This window comes from Sinocyclocheilus rhinocerous, unplaced genomic scaffold, assembly GCF_001515625.1.
Source record: "Sinocyclocheilus rhinocerous isolate Xijiao unplaced genomic scaffold, SAMN03320098_v1.1 scaffold299, whole genome shotgun sequence".
Classification (NCBI taxonomy): Eukaryota; Metazoa; Chordata; class Actinopteri; order Cypriniformes; family Cyprinidae; genus Sinocyclocheilus; species Sinocyclocheilus rhinocerous.
In genome coordinates, this window is record NW_015652998.1 from 491358 (window position 1) to 504502 (window position 13145).

The 13145-nt window shown below is 38.4% G+C and overlaps 1 protein-coding gene across 5 annotated transcripts in view; it reads right to left on the reverse strand.

Moving 5' to 3' along the window:
- Positions 1-13145, reverse strand: part of LOC107715324 (rho GTPase-activating protein 32-like) — a 117562-nt gene that overhangs the window by 8392 nt on the left and 96025 nt on the right. For 2 of the 5 annotated variants that reach the window (XM_016521409.1, XM_016521408.1), the window contains 8 exons: positions 11860-11934; positions 6613-6762; positions 2599-2701; positions 1644-1788; positions 1001-1083; positions 769-876; positions 495-640; positions 203-404 (listed from right to left, as the gene is read on the reverse strand). In XM_016521409.1, the coding sequence (XP_016376895.1) occupies positions 203-404; positions 495-640; positions 769-876; positions 1001-1083; positions 1644-1788; positions 2599-2701; positions 6613-6762; positions 11860-11934 (1012 nt within the window). Of the gene's footprint in view, positions 1-202; positions 405-494; positions 641-768; positions 877-1000; positions 1084-1643; positions 1789-2598; positions 2702-4834; positions 5008-6612; positions 6763-8679; positions 8825-11859; positions 11935-13145 lie in introns of those variants that run through there. The other 3 variants (XM_016521412.1, XM_016521410.1, XM_016521411.1) reach the window with 3 other exon arrangements.

The following is a 13145-nucleotide window of genomic DNA, read 5'->3' on the forward strand; positions in this document are numbered from 1 at the left end:
GCATCTGAGATCGGCTCGATTTGAGAAAGGGGAAAACATTTAACCAGATTAAAAAAAAACTACTGGGTGGATTTTTATCATTATAGGGTGGTTGTGTACATACACTGTCAACACACATTTCAGTTCAAACAACTTGTAAAAGTGCATGTAGCATCCTATGACCCCTTTAAAAAATGACAACATTTTAAAGCTCGCTTTATACCTCTCAGTGGGGAATTCAATGACCGTGTGGAATTTTCCCTGTAAGGCTGCAGGACCCTCTCCCACCTCTATGTACTTGCTGTCTGCAGTGATGGGTGAGTTGATCTGGGCCTGGGTACGGGCCTGTGCCTCTTCTAATGTTAGCAGCTTTGTGGATGGAGAGGGCACCAACAAAGATTTAGGCCGAGACAAAGAGTTGTGTCCTACAAAGACAAAGAAACGTGTGATGAATACATAGCAATATAAAAAAAAATTAAATATCTGTCAATATTTAATCTGTCCATATTGCATACCTGTTCCCTCTCGTATAAGCGAGCTCAGTTTGGGGCTGAAGAGAACATCTACATGGTTGAGGATGAACTCCACCACAACCGACTGTATTCGCACCTCCATGAAGGCTGCTGTGCCGCTGAAGCAAGCCGATTCTATTTGCTTTGACCTTTTTAGTTGAGAATAAAAATCAAAGATTAGTTATGAATACTAGGTTTTTATATTCATAGTTATAAAATTGTATCCATAAGTATCTGTTTTTACAAACATTACACTTGCATCATGCAGAGATCTTACCTTAGTAAGTTGGGGGCCCAAACGATGGCCAAATTCTTCGTATGCATGTTTGTTACATAGCTGAAGGTTGCTAAGTGTGAAAGATGCCTCATAAGAAACTCAAGAGTCCTACAAGAGAAGCATGAATATTTAACGTTAAAACTACAGTAAATGCAGGAGAGTCGAAAAATGTTGAAAAGAGGACTGCAAGTACTATATCAACCAGCAGAGGGCATTGTGGTCATTTACAAACCTATAGTGCGGAGGCGGAAGCTGCTGAATGACATCATGTATTTTGATCAGCCTCTCCTCATCTGTGGCTGCTGACACAGCCTCCTAAAAAGGAGAAGAGCGGGTGTAAATCAGGGTCACTGCATCTAGAGCAACTCTAACCAACAAAAATACTCTCAAACCCATGTTCACACTATACTGCTGAGTGGACAAAAGAACATGGTCAATCACATTTCCTGTGCATTATAGTTTCACTGCTTCCATAGCAACCTGAAAACACTGATGCGCTCTTTACTCTGGCTGTTTTCATTTGCAGGGACTTATCTCCAGATGCTGTAAATGTCAGTGCTTTGTTTGGCATGCAGATGAACTCTGTGAAGCAGGGCTCTAATAGACATGCAATTCATTTTGTATACTCATTAAAAGCAATCAATACAACAAATAGCCTAAAGCCTTCAACGACTTCTGCGCTGTTTTGCCAGTCTCAGATAAGAGACCCACGCATATTATCACACCAAGAACTAAAAAGGTTTTGATATCATAAGTATGGACTGGCTGTTCTAGTATAATAGGTGCTCTCAGCTGGAGCTATTTGTATGACAAAGAGTGTGTGAGTTTGAGAAAAGGCTCTTTATAAGGCCTGTCGTTCTGGGATAAGTGCTTACCGAGAATTTCTCATACAGCTGGTAGGTGAGAAGTGGGTTGGGAAGCTCTCGAAAGTAAAGCTTGCACAGGGAGCCCACGCAGTGTATGTCTTGAATGTAAACATCTTTTGTCAGATCTGGGATCTGTTCAGAGTCAAATTCATGCCTAAAGTGAGAGAAAGAAAGTGCTTGATGCATTCAGATAATCTCAGAGTAGGCTACTTGGTGTGCTTAAAACCTGAATTTCAACCAATTTGGATGAAATGACATTAACTTCTAATATCTTATAACATTAAGTAACTGACGAACAATTTTGGTTTTCAATGGTTGATGCCGATGAACAAGTTAATTATTTTATTCACCAAGGACACATTAAATTGATCAGAAGGGACAGCAAAGACATTACTAAGGTTACAAATGATTTCCATTGCAAATAAATGCTGCTCTTTTGAACTTTCTATTCATCAAAGAATCCTGAAAAAATGTATCACGGTTTCCACAAAAATTTGATCTGAATAAAAAAAAAAACGCTGATAATAATAAGAAATATTTCTTGAGCACAAAATCTGCATATTAGAATGATTTCCATAAGGATCATGTGACACTGCCACAACTGCTGCTGAAAATTGAGATTTTCCATCAAAGCAATAAATTACATTTTAAAATGTATAACATATATATAAAAAAAATATTACGTTTTAAGTTTATCCAATGATATGGCTGTACATGTAGAAACACAAGGGGGAGGGAAAACTTGTTAATCGGTCAACTTTTTCTGGACCCGGTAATAAACCCCCCCCACCATAAAATCTCTCGTGAACTCATTTCCTCCTGTATTCAACAATACAAACATTCCCATTATGAAATGTAATTATCAGCAGCTTAATATTCAGCCACTGCATTCAGAGTTTCTCAAGCAGTATGATAAATCCCTATCTCTGCTACTTGCAATTAGGGGAGTGTGTTTATGTCCTACCGCAGCTTCTGAATGTTGGAGGCAATCCCAGAGAGACGGTACATTCCATCAACCACTCCATGCTTCTCAATGAACTCAGTGCAGCTCTTGAGTACCTGGGGGACTAGAGGTTTAGACAAAATGTTACTGGAGCATCCTTTTTGGCACGTAAAGTGTGAGAGTTGTCAAAATGCCAATGGAATAGAATGCCAGATTCTTTGTTTCCGATTTTGTAAGGTATAAATAACTTCAACAACTGCCAGAGACAGGCCCGATCGTCAGATAACAAGTCCAGGATCTCCTGTTTAAGCAGAGTTTTTAGCTTCACATTTGCTCCAGTGGCATCAGACAAACTCCAGACCTCCATTGTGACCCTTGCAATGTTTCACCCAGAGGAATCATAGTCACAGACAACCCTGACTGGCCTCTACTCTTGACAAACTTTATCCGGCAGATGAGTGAGTCCAAGACTTTCAGAGGCAGCTGTTCATCTACATTCCTGACATAGCAGTCTGAAGCACAAAATCCTCAAAAATGCAAGAACATTTTTGTCTCTAAGCCATCTCAAAAATCTTTCAATCAGCGCTTCACAATAAGGATGGCCTGTGGCCATTGTGAGTGTGTTTCAGGCCAGTTAATGTAGCGGTCACTTGCCCTATAAGGCCAGTAATACATTCTTTATATCTTACAGTATGTTCATTGATCACGCACATGGGTTTTTATGCTTTGCACACATATACATTTGGTTTTCTGTGATTCTGTGTTGTTAATTCTCATGATTTAAATACATGACCCAGCTAAAGTGGTCTAGCTGGCAAACACAGATAAACTGACAAAACTGAGAATGATTTGTGATAATCTTAGAAGCATCAGTCTGAATGGTTTGAAAATGACAAATCACAATCTTTTTTCCCCCTGCAAAAATGTTTATGAATCATTGAGGTAAATTATAGCTGTATAACTTCCAGTTGTTTGTGCAAATTATAAACCTAGTAATTTGCTGTAAATATAACAATAAAACAAATACAGTACCATTCAACTGTATTTGTAGTTTGGGGTCAGTAAGGTTTATGAAAAAATTATCTTGGGCCCACCAAGGTTGCAATTATTTTATATAAAAAAAATACAGTAAAAAATAGTAATATCGTAAAACATTATTACAAATTAAAATAACTGAATCCTATTCTAATATATTTTAAAATGGAACATTTTCCTGTGATGGCAAAGCTGAATTTGTGAAAAAATTCTTATTACTGATTTTGAAAATAGTTGTATGCATCCTTGCTGACTAAAAGGATTAATTTCTTAAAATCTTAGTGACCCCCTACTTTTGAATGGTTAGATTTTTTGACAGAATTTTTTTAACCCTTTCAATACTTTGAAAAATGCAGCAAATTACTTCAGATGCCAACATCCTTGTGGCATCAAAAGAGAAAGAGAAAAATGTGTTTTGCTCCCTAGCGAAATACTGTCCAAGAGTATAATAAGTGCATTGCAGGGAGGTCTGCAGAGATTTATGTTAATATGACTGATCCATTCTAATGACTCTCTACTTGAACAAAGTGTTTAGCCATCATCGTCTCACGTTCCTTTGAGAGCGTCTGAGATGGAGAGTACACATTCTGCCATTACCCATTTTACACACACATTAAAGCTGAGCGGGTTCATAGGTGAGAGAGGACAGTGAAGGGAGCGAAAGATTCAGACCTTGGTAGTAAACCTAAATTTTATCATCTATCTAACCAACTACAATGGATGACCTTTTGCAGGAACACATTTTTAAAGAATACCAGGAATTTCTGCTTTGAGGATACTTGCTCCTGAGGGAAAGAATGTCCATTATTCATTTAATAAAAGCAATGTTTTTTCCCCCCGTCTAAAAGTAATGGTCGAGCAGTCGTACTAAGTTGTGTGGATCCCTTTTGAAAAGGACAAGGCTTAGATTTTAAGGGCAGGCAATGGCTCAGGGAGGATTTGAAGTCAAACAAATGGAGCAAATGCTGAAGGCTGCCAGGGAGCTTTGAATCAATGGGGAATAAATCTCCAGACACGGCTCCCTAACCATTCCTCCTGACCTTTAGACCGCTTTAAGCCAATCAGATGCCATGGCAACCCATGCAGCCAGATCCAAGGGCTATTCTAGAGGAGGAGGGTTAGCTATGCTTTCCAGCCCACCCACACAGTCTCACATTAGTGTCAAGCACCTTCTGGAGCATGAGCATGAGTTTGAGTAGGACCAGAAGGGGGCAAAGCTCACCGTCATGGCCGGAGTTGAGGAGATGTTCTCCTAGGTCACAGCCGAACACCCTCTCCCTGAGGATACCTCTTTGCTTCAGCTTCTGCTTGGTCGGCCTGGACTTCATGAATGTGCGTAGAAAAGTGATCAGTTTCCCGTGTTTCTTGGACACTGAAAGATAAAAATGAAAATACGCAAATTTAAAAAACTGCACTGTGACAGTGCAGCGCAACAATAAATGACCCCAAGAAAATCCGGTTTAACAAAAGGCCAGTGCCAGCCACATCATGTCAGCGAGCCAAGATCTTATGAAATGAAGAAAGCAAATACACTTGGTTGTGTAAGAATAATGGGTTTATGCATTAACCCTGTTCCTTTACTGAAGGAATTTCCCAAATCCTACATTGTAAGCGGTTTCGTCAACAGAGCAGAATTATTAATTCACTCAAATTCCTGAGGGACGTACATCCTCCATCTCTGGGTGTTTGTTCTACATTTGGTAGAGCAAAATCAAACCACTTCATTCTCTATGGCTCAATGCAACTGTTATAGAGGCGCAAGTACAGTAGCATATAATCAACTATAAATTTTACAAGTTTAATCTAAAACCTCAGCACTGGAAGAAAAAGCCTGAAGATGAGTGGCTGACATACAACATCTGTGAAAGTCATCTCGTGAAAGAATTAAATGTTTCCTTTCATTTCATTTTTGAATGAGGCCAAGCAAGAAGGACGTCTCAAGCTGTTTGGTCTTCGGAGCAGCTTGCATTGTTTTTACACCCTGACACTAACCACCATACCCCAAAAAAATCATTTCAGCAGCCTGACCTAGAATTTGCATGAGAAACTCTTGGACGATACAGCGGAAAAGTATCAAGAGAGAAATTCCAAGGATTTGACAGGAACACACAAACGCACCAAAATAATTCCACTGGATTTGCTATAAAACCCAGAGTCCTGTATTGCAATTTCTCATTTAACTGGGATTGTTTTCAATGTTCCTCATAAAATATTAGCAAGCTTAAATATTCCGAACCAATTAACTGTTTGCATAATGAAGCTGTATGAATCAGCAAACAATCTGTTGCCGGAAACAACTTCAGAGCTGTTACAAATGCAGCTGGGATTCCTGAAAACCACAAACTGGTCCATCTGTGTTTATGTTTGTGGGCACATGTGGTGGATTTAGCAGGAGACGGAGTAAAAATGATTAGCAAAATAATTGCAAATATTACACTGTTGTTTATTTTAACAGTTTAACTCCCTGGTGATTTTAAGGATGTGTGATTCTTTGCACGCTGAAACCACAGTGGATGTGTCAAGGCGACATCTGCCAGCTGTGATTTCATCTGTTCCTTTGTGTGTCTTTACCTTTTAAAAAGGCACATTACTCACAATTTTTCATCATAAAAGTTATCAAAATTTTTCCAACAAGCAGTTGCAGCTGGTCTCGATGCAATTAATCCTCTCATATCCAGTCAAGGTTAATAATAAAAAGAGCCGTTGTAGGAATTTCCTGTTCTACTTTTCAAGAGCCAATAAAGTAACTGGCACACATTTCACTGATCCTCTTATTCTGAACTCCACAACAAACCAAACACCGGGCATGTGCTGAACTTCACAGAAGCGGCAAGAAGACTGTGTGTTACTAAAGAACGAGTGTTTCCTCCAGGCTGCACTTTACCTCCGCTGAGGAGACACTGATGACGTTACAGCACCCACACAGTCTCACATTAGTGTCAAGCACCTTCTGGAGCATGAGCATGAGTTTGAGTAGGACCAGAAGGGGGCAAAGCTCACCGTCATGGCCGGAGTTGAGGAGATGTTCTCCTAGGTCACAGCCGAACACCCTCTCCCTGAGGATACCTCTTTGCTTCAGCTTCTGCTTGGTCGGCCTGGACTTCATGAATGTGCGTAGAAAAGTGATCAGTTTCCCGTGTTTCTTGGACACTGAAAGATAAAAATGAAAATACGCAAATTTAAAAAACTGCACTGTGACAGTGCAGCGCAACAATAAATGACCCCAAGAAAATCCGGTTTAACAAAAGGCCAGTGCCAGCCACATCATGTCAGCGAGCCAAGATCTTATGAAATGAAGAAAGCAAATACACTTGGTTGTGTAAGAATAATGGGTTTATGCATTAACCCTGTTCCTTTACTGAAGGAATTTCCCAAATCCTACATTGTAAGCGGTTTCGTCAACAGAGCAGAATTATTAATTCACTCAAATTCCTGAGGGACGTACATCCTCCATCTCTGGGTGTTTGTTCTACATTTGGTAGAGCAAAATCAAACCACTTCATTCTCTATGGCTCAATGCAACTGTTATAGAGGCGCAAGTACAGTAGCATATAATCAACTATAAATTTTACAAGTTTAATCTAAAACCTCAGCACTGGAAGAAAAAGCCTGAAGATGAGTGGCTGACATACAACATCTGTGAAAGTCATCTCGTGAAAGAATTAAATGTTTCCTTTCATTTCATTTTTGAATGAGGCCAAGCAAGAAGGACGTCTCAAGCTGTTTGGTCTTCGGAGCAGCTTGCATTGTTTTTACACCCTGACACTAACCACCATACCCCAAAAAAATCATTTCAGCAGCCTGACCTAGAATTTGCATGAGAAACTCTTGGACGATACAGCGGAAAAGTATCAAGAGAGAAATTCCAAGGATTTGACAGGAACACACAAACGCACCAAAATAATTCCACTGGATTTGCTATAAAACCCAGAGTCCTGTATTGCAATTTCTCATTTAACTGGGATTGTTTTCAATGTTCCTCATAAAATATTAGCAAGCTTAAATATTCCGAACCAATTAACTGTTTGCATAATGAAGCTGTATGAATCAGCAAACAATCTGTTGCCGGAAACAACTTCAGAGCTGTTACAAATGCAGCTGGGATTCCTGAAAACCACAAACTGGTCCATCTGTGTTTATGTTTGTGGGCACATGTGGTGGATTTAGCAGGAGACGGAGTAAAAATGATTAGCAAAATAATTGCAAATATTACACTGTTGTTTATTTTAACAGTTTAACTCCCTGGTGATTTTAAGGATGTGTGATTCTTTGCACGCTGAAACCACAGTGGATGTGTCAAGGCGACATCTGCCAGCTGTGATTTCATCTGTTCCTTTGTGTGTCTTTACCTTTTAAAAAGGCACATTACTCACAATTTTTCATCGTAAAGGGTATCAAAATTTTTCCAACAATCGGTTACAGCTGGTCTGAATGCAATTAATCCTTTCATATCCAGTCGAGGTTAATCATGAAAAGAGCCGTTGTAGGAATTTCCTGTTCTACTTTTCAAGAGCCAATAAAAGTAACTGCCACACATTTCACAGATCCTCTTATTCCGAACTCCACAACAAACCAAACACAGGGCATGTGCTGAAGTTCACAGAAGCAGCAAGAAGACTCCGTGTTACTAAAGAATGAGTGTTTCCTCCAGGCTGCACTTTACCTCCGCTGAGGAGACACTGATGACGTTACAGCACAACGTGACTGACACACTATACGTTTTTCTTTTTTTCCCTCCAAATCAACGCTCACAACATGAGTTCCAATGACTTGCCAAAAATTTTTGTCATAAAATAACTTAATAAAAACACATAAATATGACTTTGCTACACAAATCAGAATACACAAAATCTACCGAGAAAGGCGATTAGAACAAAGTCAACAAAATGCATTTATTACAAATTAACACCAGTGAGCTAATATTTTAAATGCTAGTGTTTTTAGCAGTGCAAATGACTAAACCCTAGGTAATTTACACACAAATTTGGCTATAGAAAGCACTTCAGTTGCATATACAGGTCTGAGATAGTTTAGCAACTTTATTAGCACTAAAACTTCATAACTTACCTCAATATGAAATATCCATGAAAAAAGGGCAGACAAATGGTGTTTGAGTATTCTTAAGTTTGCCAGGCAGCAGCTGCTGTAGAGAGCTCAAGACACGACAGTGAAGGATCATCACAGACCACACTCTCTCTCTCACTTTCCCTGCCAGCCGGTAAAAGCTAATAGTCAACATGCATTCTTTCCTCTATGCTTTTTCCCTCCTCTCTTTCCTTTCGGAGTTTGTCCAGCCCCTAATATCAACTTTCAACAGCGCTGGCTTCTAACTGCAGAGATCGGGGTGTGAGCAGCCACGCAACCCAGAGAACGACAGTTTCAGCCTGCAGGCTGTTGCATTTATCAGATATCCACTATCGAGTGATGAATGTGCTTTGAAAGACAATGGCAGTACAACACAGCTGTCTCCTGTGATGTTCTATTTAGGCTACAGCTTAAATATGACTTAGTAAAACTTCAACAAAGCAAGAAGTCAGACGAACATAAATATAACTCATTTGACTACACCACCAGTGCAACAACAATGCACTCTTTCTAAAGAAACTCATTCATAGCCAAGCCCATGTACCATTCAGCTTTAACAAACCAGACATGGTACAGCCATAAGGAACTGACAAAGACTACCCTGTCTGCACTCTAAAGCAACAGGTTTGTGGCAAAACTGTCAAACACCACAGAGATACGTGTTTTGCAAGGTAATGCTGACCCAGTGATGTTAATTGGACAGATCTGTGATATAAGTTGCAATAAAAAAAGTCAAAAGTTTAAAAGTTTGGGGTGTGTAAGATTTTTTTTTCTCTCATGCTCAAGGCTGCATTTATTTGATCAAAAATGCATTAAACATGGTTTTCTAATGTACATATATGTTTAAATGGAATGTATTCCTGTTATGGCAAAGCTGAATTTTGAAAGTCATTACTCCAGTCTTCAGTGTCATATGATCCTTCAGAAATCATTGGAATATACTGATTTGGTGCTCAAGAAACATTTCTTCTTATTATCATCAATTTAAAAAACAGTTGTACTGCTTAATATTTCTGTGGAATCTGTGATACTCATTTTCAGGATTCTTTGATGAACTGAAAGTTTAAAAGAACAGCTTTTATTTTATAGAAATTTTTCATAACATTATAAATGTCTTTAATGCCACTTTTGAACAGATTAATGCATCGTTGCTAAATTACAGCATTAATCTCCTTAAAAAATAAAAATAAAATAAAAATCATACAGACACCAAACTTTTTAAAGGTAGTGTGCATACATAATACTACTACTACTAATAATAATAAAACAAAAACCCTAAAACCATTATGAGAGTTAATAGGAATGTGCACAAGTACAACAAACAACAATAAACCCAACCCAACAGCTAACAGGAGTTCATATAAAAGTCTCTAGTAAGGAAGTACACAATCCCCTGTAGGACAAACGGACACATATTGCTGTGTAAACCTTATACAGTTTGTCTCTCGTTCTCTCACAGCTCCTTCCAGCTGTCTTGGCTTGTTCACAGAGGCAGCTGCCCTTTACTCCACTGAGAGGAAGACATTGTTGCCCCACAAGGAAGTTAGGAAGTGAAAGGGAGCTAAGGGAGCTAACATCTGGAGCAGCACCTGCTACAGCTGAGAATAAGGGAATTAAATAAATGCAGTTTGGTCTGTGAATGTGAAAGTGTCTGTACAAGAACAAGAAATTATTACACTTCAGGCATTTTCAGAACACACAATATGCCCTATTCATGCTCGAAAACCTTGGTAAATAAAATATTACAGCAACCTTTATCACTGTTACACCACCTGCATGATAGGACATTATGTGGTTAACCATTTACATGGGGCATTTGCTTAAATGAGGTGAATGATTCATAAGGCATTTAGTGTTGTTTGATAGGTGCTTGCTGCTCGGCTAAAGCTCTACAGGGGAGCAGGGAGGTATGCTGTATTTGAGCATGTACAAAGGCAGTACACAAGAATATGTTTGAGTCACCATGGAGAGACTGTAGTTCATATTGTCAGTGGACAAAGATGGGATTATTTTATAGCCTTTCCTAACCAGGGTCATGTAAATCAGCCCAGGAGTGTGTTGCAAAATAACTTCACAATAGGGCTTTCTGGAAAACACAATGAGGTGCACTTGAAAGAGCAGTGGAGCAGTGCCATAAACTGATGTCACAAGCTTCATTTCAAATACAGACACATTAAGTGTAGACATAGTCAAATAAGTAGAGATGCAATGATATTAAAATAATTTTCAGTATCGGCCAGAATTTTCATGTTATGGATGACAAGCAATAAATAACAGACATTAAAATTCTATTCTATTTTGTCTGCATAAATTAAAAATAAAACACTAAAAACTAAAATAAATTTAAATGATTCATGATTTCAGACATCACAACATTATAATGCACAGCATGAAAAATGTATTTTTTTTTATAAAAAAAAATTGTTTTCTTAATTTAAAGTGCCCGTTTATTGGTGGCAAAGATCATCTAAATGTAACAATAGGGATGAGTATGAGTACTATGTACAATGAAAATACAATATTGGCCAATATTTCCATATTATGGCTGATAAATAGCAGACTTTAAAATTCTATACTATTTAAATATATTAAAAAATCTTATTAATGTATCTTATAAATTAATTACATTAGCATTTTTAAAGATTAATTTTAAGTGAGCATTTAATGATGGCGAAGACAATCTAAATGTAAAAATAGGGGAAATGAGCATGTACAATTAAATATCCAAAACTGGCCAATACTGATGATCTCTAATATTGTTTGAGGGCCGATATAGTGTCTACACATCATGCATCTCTACAAAAAGAGACAATCTAGCAGTATTAAAGTAAAATAAAATGTAAAAACATTGCTAAACAGAAACATGCATTCAAATGCAGGTCAAAAGAGAGAGAGAGTGCTATCAGGGTAAATCTATAAGACAAGGGTCAAAGTCACATACTAGAGACACCAGAAGAGTGTTAAGTGGAAAAACAAGACTATATTTGTTTTCATATAGTTAACACATGATGTTAGGAAAGACCAGTGAAACTACATTCTAAAGCTATGGAGTGCCAGTAGTGTTCAGAGCACTCGTGAGTGGCAGGCGACTGTGCAGAGATGCACAGGAGAGTTCGGGGTTAGTCCGTTAGACGTAGTACGTGGATAAACAGTTTGGTCTACCTGAGCTCAGCCTGTAGGGGTTTAATGGGTCAGGTGCCCATGCACTGTCCTGCTTTACACTCTCCATCTCCAAATCTGCACGCCGGGAGGAGAGAAGGGGAGAGGGAGGAAGGGACCCAGTTAGAGAACATGAGAACAACAGCTGCACATGCAGCTCTATTAGCTTAGCAGTCTTTCAGACCATGTCCTGCCCATTAGGAATGTTTCACAACAGTTCTGAGGCTGCTATAAATGATAATAAACAAGACGGTGCAGTAAAATGCAAATGAAGACACACTAGACTAACATGGATAAGAGTGTTCTAAGATGCAGTGCAAGAGAAACACTGTTTTATGATTCTGCCAAAGGACAACTTATGCATGCAGGAAGACAGTATGATAAAAGAATGATAGTGATAAAATGTGTGTGTGTGTGTGTGTGTGTGTGAGAAAAAGAGAGCAGGAGATGGAGGGTGTGCGACTATATGTATGTTTGTGTTTAAAGGGATAGTTAACACAAAAATTAAATGGTCAACATTTACTTGGCCTTATGTCATTCCAAACCTGTATGCTAACCAGTCTCTTTCCAAAACAAAACAAAACAAAACAAAAAACAAAACTTTAACAAAAAGTTTTAAAGAAAATAAAAACAAGACCGTAAAAAAGAAAAAAAAAAGAAACAAAAGAAACTAACCAGCTCCATGGAGAAAAAGTCATATGAGTTTGGAACAACATGAAGGTGAGCACATTGACAGATTGTTTATTTTTGGGTGAAACAGCCCTTTAAGTTAAAGATGCAGTCCGTAAGTTTTGCCTCTTTGTCGCCATCTCTGTTTGAAAACCTAGAATTGTAGTTACTTGCGGAATTATCTAGCTTGCGTGGGTTGTGCTGCGGCACGGCTCCAGCACGGATGAATCTAATGTTTTGAGGAGTATGTGTGGCAGTCAGTCACCGCACCAGTGTGAATCCTATACTTAGTAATCACAGATTCTAGCCTACGTCTTGGAATATATGACTCAAATAAGCATTTTCACCGTACATTGTCATCTGAACAAGTAACTAGTCTGCCAAGTTTGTTCTGACCAACTGAGGAAAAAAGCATTACAATAAATCGCGCTACCAATGGTGATTTATTCTAACGATCGATTAGCTCATATCACATAAAACCGTGCAAATTATTATTATTGTTATACTTTATTCTCAGATTATTAATGTTAACAACATCAGTATTGCCTGACTATGAGTATAGTGTGTATTAGCGTGTAGATTTCAATTTCTGTACAGTCTAATCTCTAATTGTCATACCA